At 35.9% G+C, this 21,907-nt stretch overlaps 1 protein-coding gene across 1 annotated transcript in view; it reads right to left on the bottom strand.

The window, feature by feature from the left end:
• prkar1b (protein kinase, cAMP-dependent, regulatory, type I, beta) overlaps window positions 1-21,429 on the bottom strand; it is a 78,943-nt gene extending 57,514 nt beyond the window's left edge. Inside the window, exons 1-4 of the mRNA XM_058769872.1 lie at window positions 21,191-21,429; window positions 20,362-20,552; window positions 7,530-7,700; window positions 6,380-6,471 (exon numbers count right to left, since the gene is read on the bottom strand). Coding sequence (XP_058625855.1) covers window positions 6,380-6,471; window positions 7,530-7,700; window positions 20,362-20,535 — 437 coding nt within the window. The 5' untranslated portion in view covers window positions 20,536-20,552; window positions 21,191-21,429. The remainder of the gene's footprint in view (window positions 1-6,379; window positions 6,472-7,529; window positions 7,701-20,361; window positions 20,553-21,190) is intronic.
• Between the last annotated feature and the right edge of the window lie 478 nt (window positions 21,430-21,907).

Raw genomic sequence — 21,907 nt, 5'->3', positions numbered from 1 at the left:
ACACACTACATCCACTCACGAGCATCACATTTCTAAAGACATTTTCTTCACAATTTCCTCAGAAAATGGGAAATCTAGATTGAAAAATGAAGTGCAGGCACAGCGAAATTACCTGCATGACTAATGAAGATAGCTAACGTGCACGTGTGACGACAGACTTGAGATTCTCCAGAGACAGATCCATCCATCCACGGAAGAATGCGAACAAATTACCCACACTTCACTCAGTCTGCATAGAGACCTTGTTTTTTTTAGACCTTGTCTATTTGTCCTTGTTTTTCTCTTTATTTACAATTCTGCCAGCTTATTATTTGAACAGTTTCTGGCTAAATAAAAGCTGAGTCATTTTTTTGACAAAGTTCTTCATAATCCACCTTTCTTTCTTTACTCGAACCGCATATGAAACTCAATAGCCACACTAGCTAGCATTACAAAAGCGTGACTGTCTACTTTAAAGGTCATTTTTAATAGTACTGTCTGGTCCGCAGGTGCGTGAAACAGCTGTTCCCCACAATCACGGTGTGAAGTTTATATCAGATATGAGCAGGAAACCAGATAGCCATTATGCTGAGAGCAGGTTAACATTATAAAGGGGAGCTGAACAGATGTGTTTGGAAGCGATAAAGCGATTACGAGTTATCAGGAGACATCGAAACGGTTTAAAATCAAACTAACCATGCTTTTATTACATTTGACCGCATTATGTTCCCCGTGCTTTGGAGCTGTGATGATGTTATACAAAGAAAACATTATTTTACATGCTAATCTCTCATGAGCTTATCAGTCTAATTCTAGAAAGCATGACGTACACTTATTTCATGTACGTGCAGAAATGTGTATGTAAAACCACAACACACTGTCTGCACAAATAGACGGACAATGTCTCTGTAGGTACAGTAGCTGTGGTTCACTGCAGCTCAAGTGCTTGTTACTGCCGATTGCTGGTATTTTGCTTTTTAATTAGAACACAAAGCTCTGTTGTTTGAGATGCTACAGGGCCCCTGTGCGAAGAGAGGGAGAGTTGGGGCCGCAGAGAGGACGCTGGTAGTGCAAAACAAGGCTCTGAAGGTTCAGAGTCCATTTGTGTTTGTGTGTAAAATAAGAGTGAGAATGTTCGGTAACACTTTATTTTATGGTGTCCTTGTTAAACGTTACATGTTACTATTATAATAACAATAAATGATGCATAATTGCATGCAAGTAACCCTAAATCAAACCCTAATCCTAACCCTAACCATATAGTAAGTACATGTAGTTAATTAATATTACTCAGTACTTAAATGTATAATTACACTGTAAGAACACCTTAAAATAAAATGAAAATAGATTAAAAAATAGAGAGTTTAAGACAAATGCATTGGAATAAAGCAATTAAAGGAATTATGATATAATCAAAAATAACATGTTAACTGAAAATAACAAGGTGAACTTCACAAAAACCATCAAAGGCAGGTCATGCTTCACCCCTTAAATGACAAAAAAGTTTGCATAAAGAAAATGAAGCCCGTTTTAGGTTTAAAAAAATAATTTTTAGCATTGTAATAATATTTTGTGATATTAAATTTATATCTAATGTTAATCGCATTTTTATATTTCAACTTTCACCCCCAAATTCTTACAGCAGTGCAATAAATATTATTACTCTTATCACTGTAATGCAAAAAAAAAATTGTGTTATGGTGTTTGTCATACTGCCATTTCATTTTATGTTGACTTTTTATTACTGTTTTACATTAATGAGAATCACCATTGAAAATAAAGTTTTATTTAAAATTCAAATAAAGAAAATTAATCCCATTTTAAGAAAATATGTTTAGCATTGTAAAATCATTTTGTGATATGTATTTAATATGTAATATTACTTATATTTTTATATTATTAACTTTTATCCTCAAATTCGTACAGCAATGCAGTAAATAATACTACACTAAGAAATGTGTCATGTGTTTTTTCTTTTATGCAGATTTTTTATTAATGTTTTACTTTAATGAGAATAACCACTGGAAATAATGAGAATGACAAAAAGGAAATAATTGAATATATTATTGAATTTGTTTTTGCACTGAAATATATATTTTGTGATATGTGACTACTAATATTAATTATATTTTAGATTTTTAACTTTTCACTGTAATGCAAAAAAAAAATATTCAATAAAAATATCTATGAACTGGCATTACAGTATTATAATAGTACTATTTAAAATAAATGAAAAAAACATTGGAAAAAAAAAAAGATAGAAATATTGTCCTTTTCAAAATTGGTTATGCAAGCAAAACGTAAATGAAATGTAAATGTATGTGCAAAGTAAGTCCCAAGGTCAAGTTCAGCAACAGACTGTGCATTCAATTTGCCAATGAGCTACTCCCATACCACCATGAGGTAACTGCTTGTATTTGCCATGGCAACAAAACCACACCAGACAACAAATAACCTGTAGGGTGGACCCTAGGGTGGGCTATGCCACATGCCAGATACTCCCTTACAATATCTGCCATCTAGCTGTAATGTAATCACCACTGGAACTAAACATCTGCCCGTGTGTCCCCAGTGATCATAACAAGAAGCTCTTACTGACTGCAGCACAATAAAGCAAACACTGTATGGCATGTTCTACTATATATGGCCATATGTGTGAATGCCTGCAAGAGCCAACAGCCAAATCTGTGCCAGTGCTGATTAAAGCATATGACTCCCACTCACCTACTATATGCCATTGCTTTTTGAGTTTACTGCACTGTAGTAGTGGCTATAGATGAAGATTGAAATTGAATAAATCTGTATTTAATAAAAAATAAATAAATACATTCATTACCATTCAAATGGTTGGTATCAGTAAGATTTATTTTTTCATGTTTTTGAAAGACGTTATGTTCTTTACGTTCACCCAGGAAGTAAATATTATAATAACAGTAATATAGTAAAATTAATACAATTTAAAATAAATGTTTTCTAACTGAATCTGTGTTATTGTAGTACATCAATGAGATACTATAGTTTTTATTAATATCTTGAAATACTTTTTTGTTTTTATATTTTCCACTTTCAATTTATAGTTAAAATTCCAGTAATTTATTGTGGGTTATTGTAATTTTTGGTATTTTTTGTTTTTATTTAATAATCCAAATAGTTTTGATTATTTCAATTTAAAAATTTTATTTCAGTTTTAGTTTTAGATATTTTGGCATATCAGCATATATTTCAATATATATATATTTTTATATATTTCAAGGTAAACTCAAATAAGAAATGTTGCCTTGTCAACTTGTCAAGTTTTTTATATACATTTTATTTCTGTCCAGTTAAGATGGTTTTTTTGGGGTTTTTAATGGTTTTAGTTTTAGTTTTCATGCTGATTTGAATATAGGCCAGGCCTATATCTTTATTTTTGTCATTAAAAAAAAAAATCTATTCAAATAATCTTTTAATTAATTATTTATTTGTGTGATGCAATGTGTCACATGATTTGCAGCCCAAGAAACATTTATTAATACTGAAAACAGTTATGAAACACTGCTATATATTTTTTCTTTTTTACTTTATATATATATATTAGTAGGTCTTAATAAAAATATTAAAGTGTTCACTGTCTTAATGCATCTGCAACATGTCAGACCAACATAACTCTATAAAACAATTAAATGATCCTGACATAATGTCATTATTCTGTCATTTACCAGATACATATTCGGTATGACCATATCAAGCCTGTTGTTTTGACAGACAGGCAGATAACTGGACATTGTGCGTGGCCGTCGCTAGGAGCAAAGTCTCCGTAACCATAGAAACAACATTAATGTTCTCCACCAATCTGAGTCAGAAATATGAAGAGTGTTCTGGAGCTTTCAGAAGAGAAATGACAAGGTAAGCCTTGCCTTAAGATGATGCACTGCACAAAATCAGTCTTTTCCAACTAAATTTGCCTGTAATTCTGATAAATGGTGACTGTGATATATTCACAACAGCCAAAGAAATGATATCAATCTTAAAACACGATAACACACATCTGCAGTCTCTGGCAAGAAGGCCTGATAATATGTGTGGTGAATTTCCAGCTGAGCGCAGACGGGATGTTTTGAGCGTTTGGGCTGTTTCGTGTGTTCTCATAGAGGCTTTAAAAGCAGAAAGCTGAGAGTTTGTTCCCTTCATGGTGGATCTGTATGGATAATGGATTCTCCTCAGCAATGAAACCGTATTCCGTACACAAAGACGGAGCAACCTGAGCGAAATTCCTGGTGGACTGGGAGAGGCTTTTTTCTGCTCGTTGTTGTTTAGGGTTTGTGGCATCTCCCGGACTCGAAAGCCAAAACGAAACAATCCGAGCAACGCCATTTCCCCACACCCACATTAAAACACACTTTCCACTACGCTCAGACACAATGCCTTGTTTTATTTCGACGCGGGCTGCCATGGTGACAAGAGCAACAGAGCGAATACAGTGGCTAGTCACAAGCCCCTCTGACAGGACTCACACCCTCACCCCACCAAACACACTCAAGACCAGCGCTGACAACTAGAAACAAGCTGCTAACAATGCAACCCCATTCATAAGACTTCACCATTGCCACATACACACTGCAGCTTCACCTTTTAGTGCTTAATCCTGTTCTGTACACACAGATCAGTAAAATATGGGAGCGACAGCCACATTTGAACTGACCCTTCGCAGGGAGTTTGATTGACAGGCGATCTGACCAATCAGTATGCAGAGTCTGCCATTTTTGTCCGACAACCTAATCAGACAGGAGAGTAGATTAATGTAGCTGGACTTGAACTTGAAAAATTTACGTCTTTCCGTTGAAACAAGATACCTTCTGATGTTCATTCATGTTTATTTTGCGCTATAACTAGCGGAAGAGATGATTGGTTCATATGCCGCTTGAACTGAGGCGTCACAGCAATCTGTCACGACACATTAAAGAGCCACAAAACTGTATTTATTGTTTGAATTTCTTTAAAAAAAAAAATTTGAAAGCTGGGACTTTGTTTTAGGCCAGAAGTAACCTGCTCTGTCTTGTTGTCAGTTTCTTCTTTGCTCCGCAGTGTATTTTTCACTGCGTGAGAACGATGTGTGGTGCATAGCAACAGTAACGAAGGTAAGCAGGTCTTTGTGAAGGGTCAATTGACTCCAGAAAAATCAAGGTAGTGGCAACTGCATTCACAGAAATTCGACACAGTGTGTACAGAACCAAACTGAACAACTAGTTGTTAATGACGTATTTAAATATTTATCTTTTCTGTATGAGCAGTGCAAGAAATCACAGGGAACGTTTTGACACAGTTGTTGCCAGATACTTTAAGAAAACAAACAAACAAACCAAAAAAAAAAAGAAAAAGCCCATAATAATCTTAAATTCAAATGTGTTATCTTGGAAATATGCCACATACTAAAATATCACGATTTGCACCTGATTGCTTTATTAACTTCATAAACTGGATCGCTTTATGAGCTGAGACCAAACAGCAAACCGAATGACGCTTAATATGCATTGCTTATAAAAAGTGGACTTGGCAACCTTCAAGAGCATGCTCTGCAAAATAGTCTTCCAAAAAATGATGGTTCAGACAGTGGTTTAGTTATAAAAAATAAATAAATAAATAAAAAAAAATAAAAAAATCACAAGTCTTTGTTCGTTGTACTATTACTTTGGTTGAAAATAGCGGATACCAAACACGTGAGATGGCAGAAAGTTACTATGTTTACCATGGTGTCAGTCATCACAATTTCGAGGGTGAGTTCTGTTCCGTACACACACAAAATGATAATATAGGGGATCCACTCACGTATTTAAAAGCGGTTGTCACTCCTGAATCTTTACAGTGTGTACGTCGCCAATAAAAACTATAGTGTGGATTAGGCCATGTTCACACAGCAGCAGAATATGGATGTCAGTCCTGCATTTGAGTCATTAATATGGTTGCGTTCACACACATTTCAGTTATTTACATGAGTGACAACTGCGTTCTATAATCAAAAACACACCCATAAATTATCAGGACTTCCAACCGTGTTTTTAGGCATGTGTGAACAAAACTGTACTGGACAACTAGTTGTCTGTCACGTCACACAGTGATCCAGTCTCTGTCCTCCACCAGAGCTACTCCAGACAGTTTTGTGGTATGTGTGCAACTCAAATGTTGTTGGTTAATCAAGATCTGACAGATGAAATCACACATGACTTCTATAATGTCAAATGTGATAAGAGTCTACAGTTTAGGACATCACCATCTTTGATACTTAAGCTACTGTGCGAACAGGACATTTTGAGACTTGCACCTAAGCAAATGTGGTTGTCAATCCTAAACACTGACAGTGTGAGTGAAGCTTTATATAGTAATAATACCTGTCAACAAACAACCTCCGATGATGTGCATTTACCTTCTCTCATTGTCATCCAGGTGGGCAAATAGCACGTTCTTAGAGATGGCTTTGGCCAGGGCAGTCATTGTCTTGTAGTCCTTTGGAATGACCTATAGCCAAAGAAAACAACATACTAGATGACAACTCATAAAACAAATTATTAGTATTTACTGGCATTTTCAAATTTCTGTATATTTTCTCAATAAAATTGTGAGCGTTGTTCTTGTGAAAAATGTGCAGCCATGATCCTAGGGTGTGGTCGATGTTACTAAGCAGTAGCTACAGAAGGTGGTTTCTTACTGGACCAAGTTTAAAGATCCCAACCTCTCAAGTTTCAATGATATTCTGGTCTCCTTTTAACTCATTTGATCATATACCAGGCAAATTTTATTTTTGCTTTAAAGAATTATAAGCACAGCTCTCCTCAGCAAGATGATGATTTGAGGAATCCTTCATGTTCATAGCACAAATGATGCAGGATGTTCTGCACCAATGTTTAATATTTAGGGTTTGTTGAGCAAATTGCCAATTGATTTGTTAATTGAAATTAATGAGAAATCCATCTATCTAAGGAATAGATGAAAACCTTAACCATAAAAAAATTGCCTTGGCAACTAACTGAAATATATATGTTTAAACTGAAGTGCTAAAATTACTAAAATTGAAATAAAAATAAATGAATTAAAGCTAAATAAAAATATTTTAAAAAAATTATAAAACGACTACTAAAAAAACTACAATAATAACAAACTAAAATTAAAATTAAAACTGAAAATATTAAAATATATACTATAATAAATGAAATTATAATAAATTATTTACATGCTTAAAAATTTTCCTATTATCATGCACACTTCATCAGTACATGTTAAAAGGAAAACAATATTAACCAATAATATAACAAGCCCAACCATCCAATCAAATCTCACTGGATAAAATCCACATCCAGTCCCGCATAATTTCCTGCTGAATATTCTGTTTCACTCAGAAAAGCCATATTTTATAGAAAAACTAATGTGAAAACACAGCAGTGACCCTGGCCTATTACTGATGGGGAGACAAAACTAAAACATACAAAATAGTGTACCTGAAAATAATGCAAATTTAACTGCAGTTTTATTCAAAGCTACAATGGCTAAATAATCCAAACTGTATCCGCTTTTCTAACCTTTCTGACGTAGCTGACGGCATCCTCCTCTGTGTAGACCTCGGCGCTGACCCCACCTCTCCGGCGCCGGGCCTTCACCACCGGGTTTGGAGGAGGAGGAGACACTTCATCATCGTGAGAGTCCGACTGCGAATTGGACTTCTGACGGGCCATGATCTGCTTGCATTCTTCCTGTGGAGAGAGGAAGTGAATGACACGTAAGATTAAACATCCATCTGAAAACATCGAGAGGGTTGTGACCATCTGGATTTTCATTTCCATCACACAGGACACACAGAAACTTGTGCAGAGTTAAAACAGTGGACGCTAAGAGGGTGAAACTACCATTACAAATCACCATAACAGATCATAAAATCTAAAGACTGAAACCTACTGTGAGCACAGAAAGCAGACACAACAGCACTGAGATTTCACTGGCAGAGCGAAAGAGAGACAGTGAAAGATTCCCGTATGAAAGAGGGAAGAACAATAAAGCTGCGTGCCACAGCACAAACGATGTGTGTGTGTGTGTGACACAACAAGATGTGTACTAGTCAGAGAGGGTACACTCAGTCTCACTGCACTGTATATTCACTACATATATGGGGTGGTCATAAAAACACAGACCTATATTAATATTACCCCCTTCTCATCGGTAGCCTATTTTATTTCAATTATTTTTATACAACCAACAGAATATATGCGTGTCTTAAAACTGTTTTGTTAAAAAAAATGTTGTCCTTAAATCCAATATCTTTTTCTCACACCTCCCATAGAGAGAGAGAGAGAGAGAGAGAGAGAGGGAGAGAGAGGGAGAAACAGCATTAAAGATTAAACACGATCATTTTTTTTTTGTAATCAGTTCATTTGAGACCCACTGGAATACCGTGTACATTCACTACATATATGGGGTGGTCATAAAAACACAGACCATTGATAATATTATATATACACATGCATACATACTGTATATTCATTTATACAATAGCCAAATGTTTTAACTAGTCTTTTATTGCAAAAATAAATGTGCAAAATAAACTGACAGCTAAACACTACATGCTAAATGTATTAAATGTATTATAGTGGATTCGTGTGAAGATTGTTATAATATTTTTAATGGCACAAATTTGACTAAAGTTGAATGGCTATATTTACTAATTTTATCTGTCTTTATGCTGTTTCTAAATTAATTTGGAGATTCAGTGTGAAAATACAATTATGATTACAAATTTTAATGTTAAAATCATTAATCATTAATCATGGTTAATTACAGGAAAATGCACAATTAATTAGCAACTGATAGCACTATATACATATATATAAAAAGATAAAGATATATAAAGATTTGACACACAAAAATGTCACTTTTTCACTGAATATTATATTTTAGTGCATTTCTATGTGGTTGATTACTTGGCCAAGTCATTCTCTATGGCAAATTTTCTATGGCAGAGATGCCCGAACTGGTTATGCACCATGCTGTATCACAAGAGTGGGGGGGAGGATAGGAAATACAACAAACAATTATTATTATTATAATTTATCCTAATTATCTTTTTGTTTGAACATTTTTTGGTTTTATTTGTCCATTGAAATGCAGAAAATAATTTTTTTTTTTTTTCAAGAAATGTACATTTTAATATAATATAATGGGATATTATGCAATATTTACTTTCATCCCACAGCTCACAATCAAGTATGATTTGTGGCCTTTTGTCGTAAAATGTTTGGCACCTCTGCTCTATGACATCCTGGCCCCTATAAATCTGATATCAGTCTGTTAATTCCACAATTAAAACTTTTACAGGATATAAAAGGATAAAGTGTTTGTAAAACGGCATAAACGTCTCCCTCTGAAACATCCCAAGGCACAAATACCAGAGTGAAGGCAAGGCAGATGCAAAGGAACAGCTGGGCACATGCCATACACACACACACAAATGCACACAAAACACACACATGCTCTCTCTAAAGCTTTAGACAGCCATCAACAGGCCTGACCGTGAAATAACACAGAAAGAGTCCAAATGTACTCGGAGATCTGTGAAATCAGAAAACACGTATAAGATGAACAAAATCATCTTGCTCACCAATGCATCGATGCAAATACTCAAATATAAAATGAGAGCAAACCCACAACAAAATTAGACAAGTGTCTATACAAAACAATTAAATATGAGGTTGTAATGCACAATTTTATCAAATTAGGTTAGAACTATAAGGACACACAACCAACAAAAGTTGGACAGTCACAAGTATATCTGCAAAAGATACTGATTTATCATCAAATCTGAATGACAGTTTTGGATTGAAGGCCACAAAAAAAACTGTAAACTGATTCATTTGGATGACACAAGCAGTTTAAAAAGCAGGGAATCATCCTCTGAACAGCATTTTATGTGCCATTATTGCAGTAAAATTGGTGTTTAATACCATGTTTAAGATTGTCACCTGTTCTGCTATTTACAATTCTTTATGAAGATACTGATTTACTCATCATCAACAATAATGCCCCCAATATTAAAAACTTCTAAACTGAACAAAGTCATCAACAAATGCTTTGTGAATCGGTTTGACCGAATCATGAAAAATAATCAGTTTTAATAAAAGAATCATTTATAAATTGGATCTCCCTGCACAAAAAAAACAAACAAACAAAAAAACACTTAATCCACATATATATTTTCATAGGCGTAAATCCCGGGGGGGGGACGGGGGGGGACAGGACCTCCCCCTATCTGAGTGTTGTCCCCCCTAAAAATATCATTACAAGTGACTCTGTGTACTGAAAACAATATAATGGACATATACTTAAAATAACTGTATGAGTAGTAAAACAAAATAAACACAAAAAAAAGCGTCTTAAGTTCAGAAATGTTTTGATTCCCCCCTCCTTTGCCTCACAATGGTTTGGTCCACTGCCTGCTTTCCTTCTTTACCGATAGAGCCCTGCACAGGCCTCAGATTTAGGCCCTAGCCTGGCCCTGGCCCGAGATGCTCAGGCCCTAGCCCGGCCCGTGTCCGACAGCTCATCAGAATTACCGGCCCGAGTCCGACCCGAGCCCGTCTTTTTTTTCCCCCTTCTCCCAAAACGGCTCATGTTTCAGCTATTAAAATAGTTCAGTTTTGTATACAATGGCAAAGTGATTATATTTCGTTTTTTTTGTTTTTTTGTTTTTTTTATTAAGTTAATTTTGAAAAACGTTTGGAGCATTTTTTGTTCGTTAAACAAGTTATTTCTTTCTTAAAGTAACTACCAAGCGGCCAGCGGCAGACCGGCAGGCTGATCAGCATGTTTGATCAATTTAGCCTTCTCAAATCATCACGACTTGCCTAAAATAAAATCTATAGATATACTAAAACAGTTCAAGCATATAACAATGTTTAAAGGTTAAACCTAGATAAATGTGCGCTCCAATAGTTTGTGCGGAGAACGGAAGCTAAAGCGCAGGATATGGAGGCACCAGCGCAATCAATTGCATTTTTTTTTTCAATGGAAACAACTTAAAATAGGCCGTAATTTTTGCTCATAAAGGTAAGAGTAATACATCATTCGGAACTGTAAAGGGTCTACTTCTATTTGTGTGCACTCACAATATCAACAAAACGTCGTGCTTTTAAAACGATACGCTTTCTGCCGTCTCGTCTTGAACAGAGCGCTTCACAAAAATGAACCGAAAGTCAGCGAATACATGCCTCACAGACATGATAAATATATCTATAGAAAGCTTTAAATTACTACTTAACGAAATAAATCAAATCGAAAACAAAAACTCATTCATTATAATCATAATCCGTGAAGATGCACTTCTCTCTAAAGGCACGTCTAATGAGGAGATGAATCCACACTGATGCAACACTGACACAGAAAACACGAGTTTATTAGTAAGTAATTAAAATATCTCCTTACTATTTCCCTCGGACACATTCATGGTAATTACTTTTGCTGGGGCTTTACGGCAAGCTTTATTGCGTGTATTTGAACGCAGAACAGCTGCGCTGACGGCGCGATCACTGCTGCTGGACACTAAACACCGCCGAGCTGCTCTTCACAGTCGCGGCACGGTCTCGTGTTGTTTCCACCAGCGCGGCAAATTTTTTTTTCATCACTAATTGATAATAATAATAATTCCTTACATTTATATAGCGCTTTTCTAAGCACTTGGCTTAGACATTGATGGATGTCTAAAATATAAAAATAAGGAGAAAACTAAAACAGGCCTGAGTCCCGGCCCTCGTCTGAACTATGACGTGAAAATTGGCCCGAAGCCCGGCCCTAGGGACGTAAAAAAGTCGGGGCCCGTCGGGCCCGGGCCAAAATGCAGGGCTCTATTTACCGATACACACACACACGAGTCCGGTGGGAGAGAGCAAAGTTCCTCAGTAACAGTTAATTATGTGTAAGCGCTATTTTATTCTCTTTAAACATCGGGTGAAATTATTATTTCTATTTAATACAGATGATGCTGGATCATTAATAAAATTGTCATGACAAAAAAATTATGATAGGCTATCCGGTGTATTTTCTATGAGCGATTATAAGGTTAACAAGTTTAATACCGTAGCTTGTCACCCACTACAACTAACATGGCGATAAGCCTGTGTGTGAACTGATAGGCTAATATTGTAGACCTACGATGCTTTGGGCTTTGCTCAATATGATGTTAAGTGGCAGATCAGTGGGCTTAATGCGGTTGAATATCTAAAGAGACGTACTCGGTTCCAGACGAAACCTAAAATACTATGGAGGACGCAAAATAATAATTATAATATGACCGCGGCGTGGTGAACCATATGAACCAAACTCATATTTAAACAAGGCCCATGCTATGTACACATGCTGAGTACACATACCTATCCTTACAAGTACAATTTGGGCTGTATTATTTGTGTCCCCTTCAAAAATTGCTCTTGAGAAATTTTATGTTTATTGTCCCCCCCTACTGTTAGAAGAAATTTACGCCCCTGTATTTCTTACAAAAGAAATACTGTAAAAGCGCACATATAGGCCTAATCTACTCTACCATTCAAATGTTTGGGGTAAATTCAACATGCTGATTTGCTGCTCAAGACACATTTATTATTAATAGTAGAGGTCGACCGATTAATCGGCACCGATAGTTGATTGCCACAACTATCGGGTATCGGCAAAAATCCATGCCGATAGTTTTCCGGTTTGCAACCGTTGCTGGAGTGGCTGAGAAGGGTCCGCTGGCATTATACAGTACGAGAGCGGCCTCTAGAGGCGGAAATCACTGACAGCACGTGTTGTTTATTTTGACACGTGACACTGCGCGCTGCATAGAGCGCGAAACTCCAGACGCGCATTTAAATACAGCCGACAGAAAAGCCTGCCGCGGAACAGAGCGCCATTCACATAGTTTTCTATTAAATTACATTATATTTGTCCCAAATCGTTGTGAATGTACATAATGACTTCACCCTAGGCTATAAATGATGTATTGTGCATTTTTCAGCAAAACGTTTGTCTTTCTGTGGCTCTAATAAAGTCTGTATGCTTCATATAGAGAGCTGTAATACAGATAGCGCATTCTCTTTCCGCTTGCTCTGTTTTTTTTAAACATCGAACTTCAAACTCATTTATGCCACATTGTTCATTCTTGAAGCAAACTTATGTCCGTTTGGTGATTAAATAAATTGTTTTAGACCGCCACTTGATCTGAACGCAAAGCGTCTGGTGTGTTTGTGATACCTCTGAGTTCTCCTAGACGCAGCGCTGCGCTTTTGCCCGATGTGTGACTAACTTTTTTTTTTTTTTTGATTAGATAATTATCAAGTGTTAAAAAATAGAAGCAAATAAAGTGTGTGAGTACACATACAATATCCATATGTATGTAATTTTAATGCTATGGCCTTGTGTAGATATTTAAAGATGGCCATCTTTAAGCATGACTGTTGAAATTAAATGGTAACACTTAACAATAAGAGTCCATTCATAACATTAATGAAAACTGTAGAAGTATTGTTCCTTGTTAGAGTGTTTTCATTTCAACATTCACTATTAGCTACTAATAGGCTACATTTTTAAATTTTAAAGTTTCTTCTTTTAACATTAGCAAACTATGAAATAACTTTAATGATCAGTATAGTAAATACTATTAATATTTTTATTCATTTACAAAGTATGGTTCAGTACTGTTGCTGCTTTTTTTTTTTAATAGTAAAGCACTAGCTCTCTTTCAGTATCCATTTTGAAAACTATCAGTTGATTAATCAGTATCGGCCAGTGTGGTCCAACCTAGCTATCGGTATCGGTAAAATCCACTATCGGTCGACCTCTAATTAATAGTTGTGCTGCTACATATTTTTTTATGGAAAGAGATTTTTTTTCAGGATTCTAAGTTAAATAGAAAGTTCAAAGGCATTTATTTGAAATACAAATCTTTCGTAAAATTCTATTTGATCAATAGTGTCCTTGCTAAATAAAAGTATTCATATAAAGTATTTAAATAAAAAGAAAGAAAATCTTAAATAATAAAAAAGTAAATAAAAAAAGAGCCCATACTTTTGAATGGCAGTGAATGTTTGGGCTAAAAGGGGCCCTATTTTACATTTGTGCAACTTTTTTTTTTTTTAATCATTGGCTAATCTCCATATACTGGCATTAGTATGCAACTGGTACATGAGCAAGAGGACAAGTTTGGCTGATGCTAATCTCAATTCGACCAAATATTGGCCTAGCTGACATGAAGATCTATCACTAATACTCTTGCATCCCTAAGTAACATCAGTACATTAAAAAAAATATAAAAAATAAAATCCTGTAATCATTTGCTCACCCTCATGTTGCCTTCTGCCCTACATAAAGATTTTAATCCGGCACAGTTTTTACAGACACAACATTCAGAATAGAGGACAAACACAGTTAAGGGTGTATATCCTTTAGCAGCCTGTGGAATTTCATCTTTCTAAATGAACAGAAGGTGCCAGACAGAGAGAATGTGTGAGCAATTAAACCATTTATGACTAAAATGCAAGTGGGTCAGTAAACATCGTTCACCCAGCGGCTCAATCTCTGATGACTCTAAATAACCCCAAAAACACAAGCTCTCATCATGAGGAGAAGGCCGGGACAGACGTCTTGTGCTGCGTTCAGTATCAGCCCATCTGATCGAGTCTTATGAATACACAATACCATCGGCTGTTTTGATGCTCTACCTAAACCAACAGTAGCTCAGCAGAAACACATTCCTAACAAAAGCCCAAGCCCAAAGCATCTGCCAGACTGAAAAAGCCTGTTGTTCCTGGAGCACATGATCAAAGAAGATGTTTAGTTGCTGCTGAGTGTGGATGCGGTTACTGGCACCTCCAGCTAAACGAATGACTGCTGTGACTTTCATACGGTCGGTACACAGAGTCTGAGATTGGGCAACGACATCAAAAAGCATCAGCATGCCTCCTAATTATTTATTGAGGGGGAACGGGAATGTTGATTATAGTTCTTAACAATTGCAGCTCATTAAAGTTCCTCTTACATAAAGTACACTACCATTCAGTATTTTGTTTTTGGAGCAAGGATGCATTAAATTGACCAAAAGTGATGATAAATATGTTACAAAACATATACGGTTTCAAAAGATTTTATTTCAAATTGTTTTCAACATTGACTTGAATGATTTCTGAGAGTAATGGCTGCTGAAAATTCAGCTTTGCATCACAGAAATAAATTAAACACTAAAATATATTTAAATATAAAACAGTCATTTTAAATTGTAAAAATATCTCACAATAAATAAATATGGTTTGAACCGATACTATATATTAAATAATCAAAAGCATAATGAAATAGGATAAAAATGTTCAAAATATTTCCTATTTGGACTAAAAAGGGACATATTCTATATTTGTGCAGAATTTTATTTTTTATTTATGTGATTGGCTAACCTCTACAGTCATGACAAAAATATCAGCACCCTTGGTAAATATGATCAAAGAAGGCTGTGAAAATTAATCTGCATTGTTAATCCTTTTGATCTTTTATTTAAAAAAAATTCACAACAATCTAACCTTTCATTGGATAATACGAATTTAAAATGGGGGAAATATCATTATGAAATAAATGTTTTTCTCTAATACACATTGGCCACAATTATTGGCACCCCTAGAAATTCTTATGAGTAAAATATCTAAGTATAAGTATATTCCCATTCATATTCACAATTTTGAGCACTCCAGGGTGATTATGAACATGAAATTATCCAGTCATGGCTTCCTGTTTCACAGAAATATAAATAGGAGGGAAAACAAAGCCCAAATTCCCTTAATCATCCATCACAATGAGAAAAAACAAAGAATATATTTCTGATGTGCAGCAAAAGATAATTGAGCTTCACAAATTAGTGAAGTGGCTTTAAGAAAAGAGCTAGAGCAGTGAAAATTACCATTTCCACCATCAGGGCAATAATTAAGAATTTCCAATCAACATAAAATGTTACAAAACTGTCTGGAAGAGGACGTGTGTCTATATCGTCCTAATGCACGGTGAGAAGGAGAGTTCGAAGACCACAGCTGGAGAATTGAAGAAAAATAGTTGAGTCTCGGGTCAGAAAACCTTTAAAAAAAATTGTCAAACAGCACCTACATCACCACATGTTGTTTGGGAGGGTTTCAAGAAAAATTCTCCTCGCTCATCCAAAAACAAACTCCAGCATATTCAGTTATCAAACACGACTGGAACTTCAAATGGGACTGGCTTCTATGGTCAGATGTAACTAAAAAATAAGCTTTTTAGCAGAAAACACTCAAGGTGGGTTTGGTGAACACAGGGATAAAAAGTACCCCATGTGTACAATGAAATATACTGCTGTATTTTTGATGTTGTGGGCCTATATTTCTGCTGGAGGTCCTGGACATCTTGTTTAGACACATGCCATCATGGATTCTATCAACTACCAACAGATAAAAAAATCAATAAGTGACTGACTCTGTTAGAAATCTTATAATGGGCCATGTTTGGATCTTCCAACCGTACAATAATCCAAACACAAACCTCAAAAACAACACAAAAATGGGTCACTGAGCACAAACCAAGCTTCTGCTGGCCATTCCAGTCCTCTGACCTGAACCCTGTAGAAAATGAGTGAACTGAAGAGAAGAAGCACCAACATGGAGCTGGGAATCTAAAGGGTCTGAAGTGATTCTGGATGAAGGAATGGTCTCTGATCTCTTGTCAGGTGTCTCTAACTTCATCAGGCATTATAGGAGAACATTTAGAGCTGTTAAACTGACAAATGGAGGTTTCAAAAAGTATTGAATAAAAGAGTGCCGTTAATTGTGGCCAATGTGTATTAGAGAAAAACATTTATTTCATAATTATATTTCCCCCCATTTTAAATTCTTATTATCCAATGAAAGGTTAGATTTTTGTGAATTTTTTTTAATAAAAGATCAAAAGGATTAACAATGCAGATTAATTTTCACAGCCGCCTTTGATCATATTTACCATGGGTACTGATATTTTTGGCCATGACTGTATGTAACAGAGTAAGAGGACACTTTATTGGCTAGTTGACATGTAGATACATAATATCATAATTAGGGGTGGGAATCTTCAGGCACTTCACGATCCGATCTGATTCCGATATTGGGAGACACGATCCGATTCCAAAACGATTCTTGATCTACATTTTTTCCCCAATTAATTCTTCAACTGTGCAAATACATCTTTACAACTTTACATCTTAACCAAAATTGGAGTTTCTATGCTGTTTGTTTATAGTTGTAATCTCTGTGTGTCAGTACTGCCATCTTAAAAGTAGGGGTGTGAATCTTCACTGGTTTCACGATTCAATTCAATTACGATTATCATTATCAACTCAATATCATGATGCGTCACATTCTCAGTTTTCAATTTTACTGCACATGGCAACATTTTCATATAAATTTTAAATCAAATTTATTTTGTGCAAAATTATATAATTATTATAGAAGCAGGCTACTTTTTAAAACCATAACTTATTTAAATAAGCGTTCTTTAATTATCTGAAAGCTTACAGACAATAGTTATGGGTTTTTCTTTTTTCCTCAGCATTATTGCCGTTTGATTATTACTGATGAGATCATAGACAGTGGCAGCTTTAACAGGCTGCATTCAGTCTAATGCACAGATCTAATTCGACAAATCAGATGTTTTGTCCTGCTCTGAAAACATAACTGACTGTGTGTACTTCAATTTTGCATAAAAGTATTCGAAAATGCAAGTGCATTTAACCACAGCCGCAATCGAGCTTCAGGACAAACAAACACAAAGCACACATGAAAGTCTGTCAGTGCGCGAGTTTCGTGCATCTAATAGTAGTGATGCACGATCATGATTTTTCATGGCCGATTCCGATACCGATTTTTTACAAGCAAACCGGCCGATTCCGATTCCGATAACGATTTTATTTTTTTTATTTTTTAAATCAAGCAACAAACAAGAAAGCATGAAAGTATACATGAACAAGATTTTTATTTGGTATTTAACAGGCCAAACTGGGTTTTGGCTATTAAAAATAACTGTAACCATCTGAAATTAACAGCAGTAACTGCACAGTAGGTAAGCTACATTCAATACAAACATAGGTACTGACAAAAGCATTTAGCTTTTGTTTTTAAATTGGGTTGAATCTATAAACTGGCCTTAAATGAATACATTAACTGTAACCATGTAATTTTAAAGGCAATAACTGCATAGTTCCACAATCCAAACAGCACAACCAAAACACATTCAACACTTCAAAGATGTTACTTAATCAGCATTCAGCATTTGTTTTCATTTTTAAATTTGGTGTAAAGAAAAAAAGGTCTTTAACAGTGAAACTAAATAAAACCAAAGTTGGCTATATGAATATATTATTCCAAAATGTTAAATCAAATAATGTTTAGTACAAGGAGTAACACAAAGATTCTACAGCAGGTGCTTTTTAAATCAAATTAAGTTAATGTAATTTTAAGGTCAAATTAAAAAATAGGCCTAATCATCCTCTATTTTACAGAACTGATGTTTACTTCTGGCTTTTCAAAAGTGCATGCGAGTTCTTCTTTACAAAAACAAGCATTTCAGCTTTGTCACAAGTTAGTCTGTTTGGTTTTTCATCCAACACGTGAGAAGCGGAGCTGAACAAACGTTCACTGTCTATGCTTGTGCAGGGCGCGGACAGGTACGCTCGCGCAACTTCAGCCAGCGCAGGAAAGCGGCTCTTATTTATCCGCGATTAACTTGTCCTTTGCAGACATTGCAGATTGCAATCTTCACGTCCTGCGCACAGATTTCGAAATACTTCCACACAAATGTCATGTTCGCGAATGATTAGGCTTACAAATGTAGTCTGTGCACGCGGGCGCACTTCCGGAAAAATCGGCCGGAAAAAAGACAAAAAAACCGGCCGGTTGCCGATCGCACATTATAAGCAAAAACCGGCCGGTTCCGATTTATGGCCGGTCAACCGGTGCATCCCTATCTAATAGTACTGCATTCCAAGCGGCATAAATTAAAGCATATCTAAAGAAAACATGGCGGGTGGAAGCACACACTGTCAAGCAATGCGCATGTGTCTCACAGCGCAAATTCTGTGCAATGAAGCCCGCCGCGTCTCTAGCGCGCACACGTGCCATATGCGGGAGAAAAAAAATTAAAACAAAAATACAAGCTCAGAATCGATTCAGAATCGTTGAAGAGAGAATCGGCCAATCTATTTTTTTTCTCCCACCCCTAATCATAATATTAATTCTTGCCTTAGCTAACAGTAGGCCTACTAATCAGCCTAGATTTTAACAGATATTGTCATAATAAATAATCAAGACATAATGAAACATGGAAATGGTGTACTAAATACTTCTTAAAATGAAATTTAACCAGCTACACTAAAAATGAAAGAATTACAGCAAAACCGTATTATTCTACATGAGCATTTCTGAGGGGGGCCTCAAGAAGACCTAAAATGATTTTAATTTGAAATAATCGGTGAAAGTATAATTTCTAGACCTGGAAAAGTCATGTAAATAAATCAATTTAAAAAAACGTTAAATGCCACAGGAATATATTTTTGTACTTATGCCAAGCTCTAAAATATTTAATCGGGTAGAAATTGTAAATATATTATATATTTTTTGAAAAATCTTATTCCTCAAAAAAAATCCTCATTGTTATGGACAATGTGAGACCTTGGCTTGAGTCAAAAAGGTTGAGATTCACTGATTTAACATACAAATAAATGATGTGTTTAACAGGTTGTTTTGTCCAGTTGCTATAAATCTATAAAAGCCAAAATCCATTTTAAAACCTGCAAATTAACTTAATCGATTTTTCACAGATCCTGAGAAAGTGTACCGTCCACTCAGTTCACACGCTCTGCAGATGCACCAGGAACCGATCAAAGAAGTGTTACAGAAACCAATGATTTCTCATTCTAAAACATGCAATTATTTCTCATAAGTTTGGTATCTATCTATTGTGCATCACTTGCCAATAATTAAGACACATAAAGAACATCAACCTCACTGTGAGCGCTAACACAATGACAGTTAATGATCGTGGATGTTTGACGGAAGGAGAAGGCATTCATTAACACTGTATCACAGTGCATTCAGCCAGACTTTTTTTCCAAAGCAATATACAGTACATTCATTACAGGAACAATCCCCATAGAGCATCCTGACGTTAAGTCCCAGGCCAAATGGGAAGGCAATGATCTCAATAACTCTCCAGCTCCAGCTTCTCCAGCTCCATGGGAATGAAGCGACATTCTTTGCGCCAGCAGCCCAGATCCCTAACCACCACCCTTTCCGATGCAAATGCATAACTTATACAAACACAACCACCGGCAGAGCAAATATAGTAAGAGTAACGCACCTTCTCCAGCTTCTCGAAGTGTTCCCGCAGGAACTTCATAGGCCGCTCGGGCTTGGCGATGCACAGGTTGACGATGCACTCTTTGAGGATCTGCTGGATGTTGTGTTTCTGCACGAAAACCTCACAGCCTTTCAGACTTTCGTCTTCTTCCAGATTGGAGGAGGAGGTGGCCATCTTATCTTCTATCACTGCTGCAGGAGAAAAGAGCGAAGGAGGGGGGAAGAGAAGAGATATTTGTTCTTAAGTCTGTGTAACTTGTTCTCTCAGATGATAAGCTTGCCTGCTGCCTGACTAATAATGACATCCACAATATAGTCAATATGCATGTATCTGTCAATCAATCATTTATTGTGAATACACAAACACAGTGCCTGGATAGATAGATAGATAGATAGATAGATAGATAGATAGATAGATAGATAGATAGATAGATAAACATGGCATTATGACTAACGTAAATCATGGTGATGAAGATGACACAGGCCATTCTTCTGAATGTTACATATTTAAATTTCACTTCCGCCATTGATTCACATCAGCCGTTTAAAGATCACCGGCAACTGTCGCATCAGTCCTCAATTTCGACGTATACGTTCACGAAACCGGTACCGCATTCAGTCGTGCGTGAAAAACGACGCGTCGGTGTGTCGGCGGAGCATCACTCCGTGATCACCTGTTTACGCTTTTATCACTGCTAATTCGCCTCTAAATACAAACCTATGCGGTGTGTAAATGGTTTTAGCCTTTTAATATCTTGAAAACTGCGTCTGTTGGTATATTAAGCTCAAAACAGTCGCGTGTCAGCGTATTTACCGTTAGTTTGTCTTACCGTTATGAGGCGGAGATGCGGGGCTCGCGCTCTGGATGTTGCTTGTTTGGTCCTGCTGCTCGCGACCGCTATGACGTCAATCCGCCTCCCGATTGGACGCTGACACTAATGGTCTACAATGAAATACGTAATTTAAAAGATCAGAAAAGACCTTTAACTGATATGTAGATGTTGATGGGCTGAGGTTGTTATGCTTATTTTAAAACTATTTATTCGTTTCCATTATACGCTGATGCAGCCAATCAGCGTCGGTGTGGGCCTGTGCGTCACTCAGAATAGCACGCATGCTTTCTCGTGCTGTAGATCACAGAGCTGACCTCTGCAAACACTCATGTTTTGTGACTGAACACATTTATATGCACAGATGACTGATGATTTTTTTTTCTTCTTCTTTTTTTTTCAATGAGCAGCTATGGAACATAAAAAATGCATGATTAGGAAATAAGAAGCAGATTTTTCTTACATTATTCAAATTGCATGGAGGCAAGATTAGTGTTATGAATTGTTACATACAAAATCTAATGAATACTTTTTTTTTTGTTTTTAAATAATCCGTATGTACTCACCATCTCGTTAGTTTGAAATCATTCTAATGCGCTTCATTTTTACTTTTATGCTTTTGTCACTATTTTATTTATTTATTTATTCGAAATAATAATGGTATTAAAACTGAATATATATATATATATATATATATATATATATATATATATATAT

The sequence above is a fragment of the Onychostoma macrolepis genome, chromosome 03, assembly GCF_012432095.1.
Source record: "Onychostoma macrolepis isolate SWU-2019 chromosome 03, ASM1243209v1, whole genome shotgun sequence".
Lineage (NCBI taxonomy): Eukaryota > Metazoa > Chordata > Actinopteri > Cypriniformes > Cyprinidae > Onychostoma > Onychostoma macrolepis.
The sequence above is the reverse complement of the archived record's forward strand: the minus strand, read 5'-3'. Positions and strand labels throughout refer to the sequence as shown.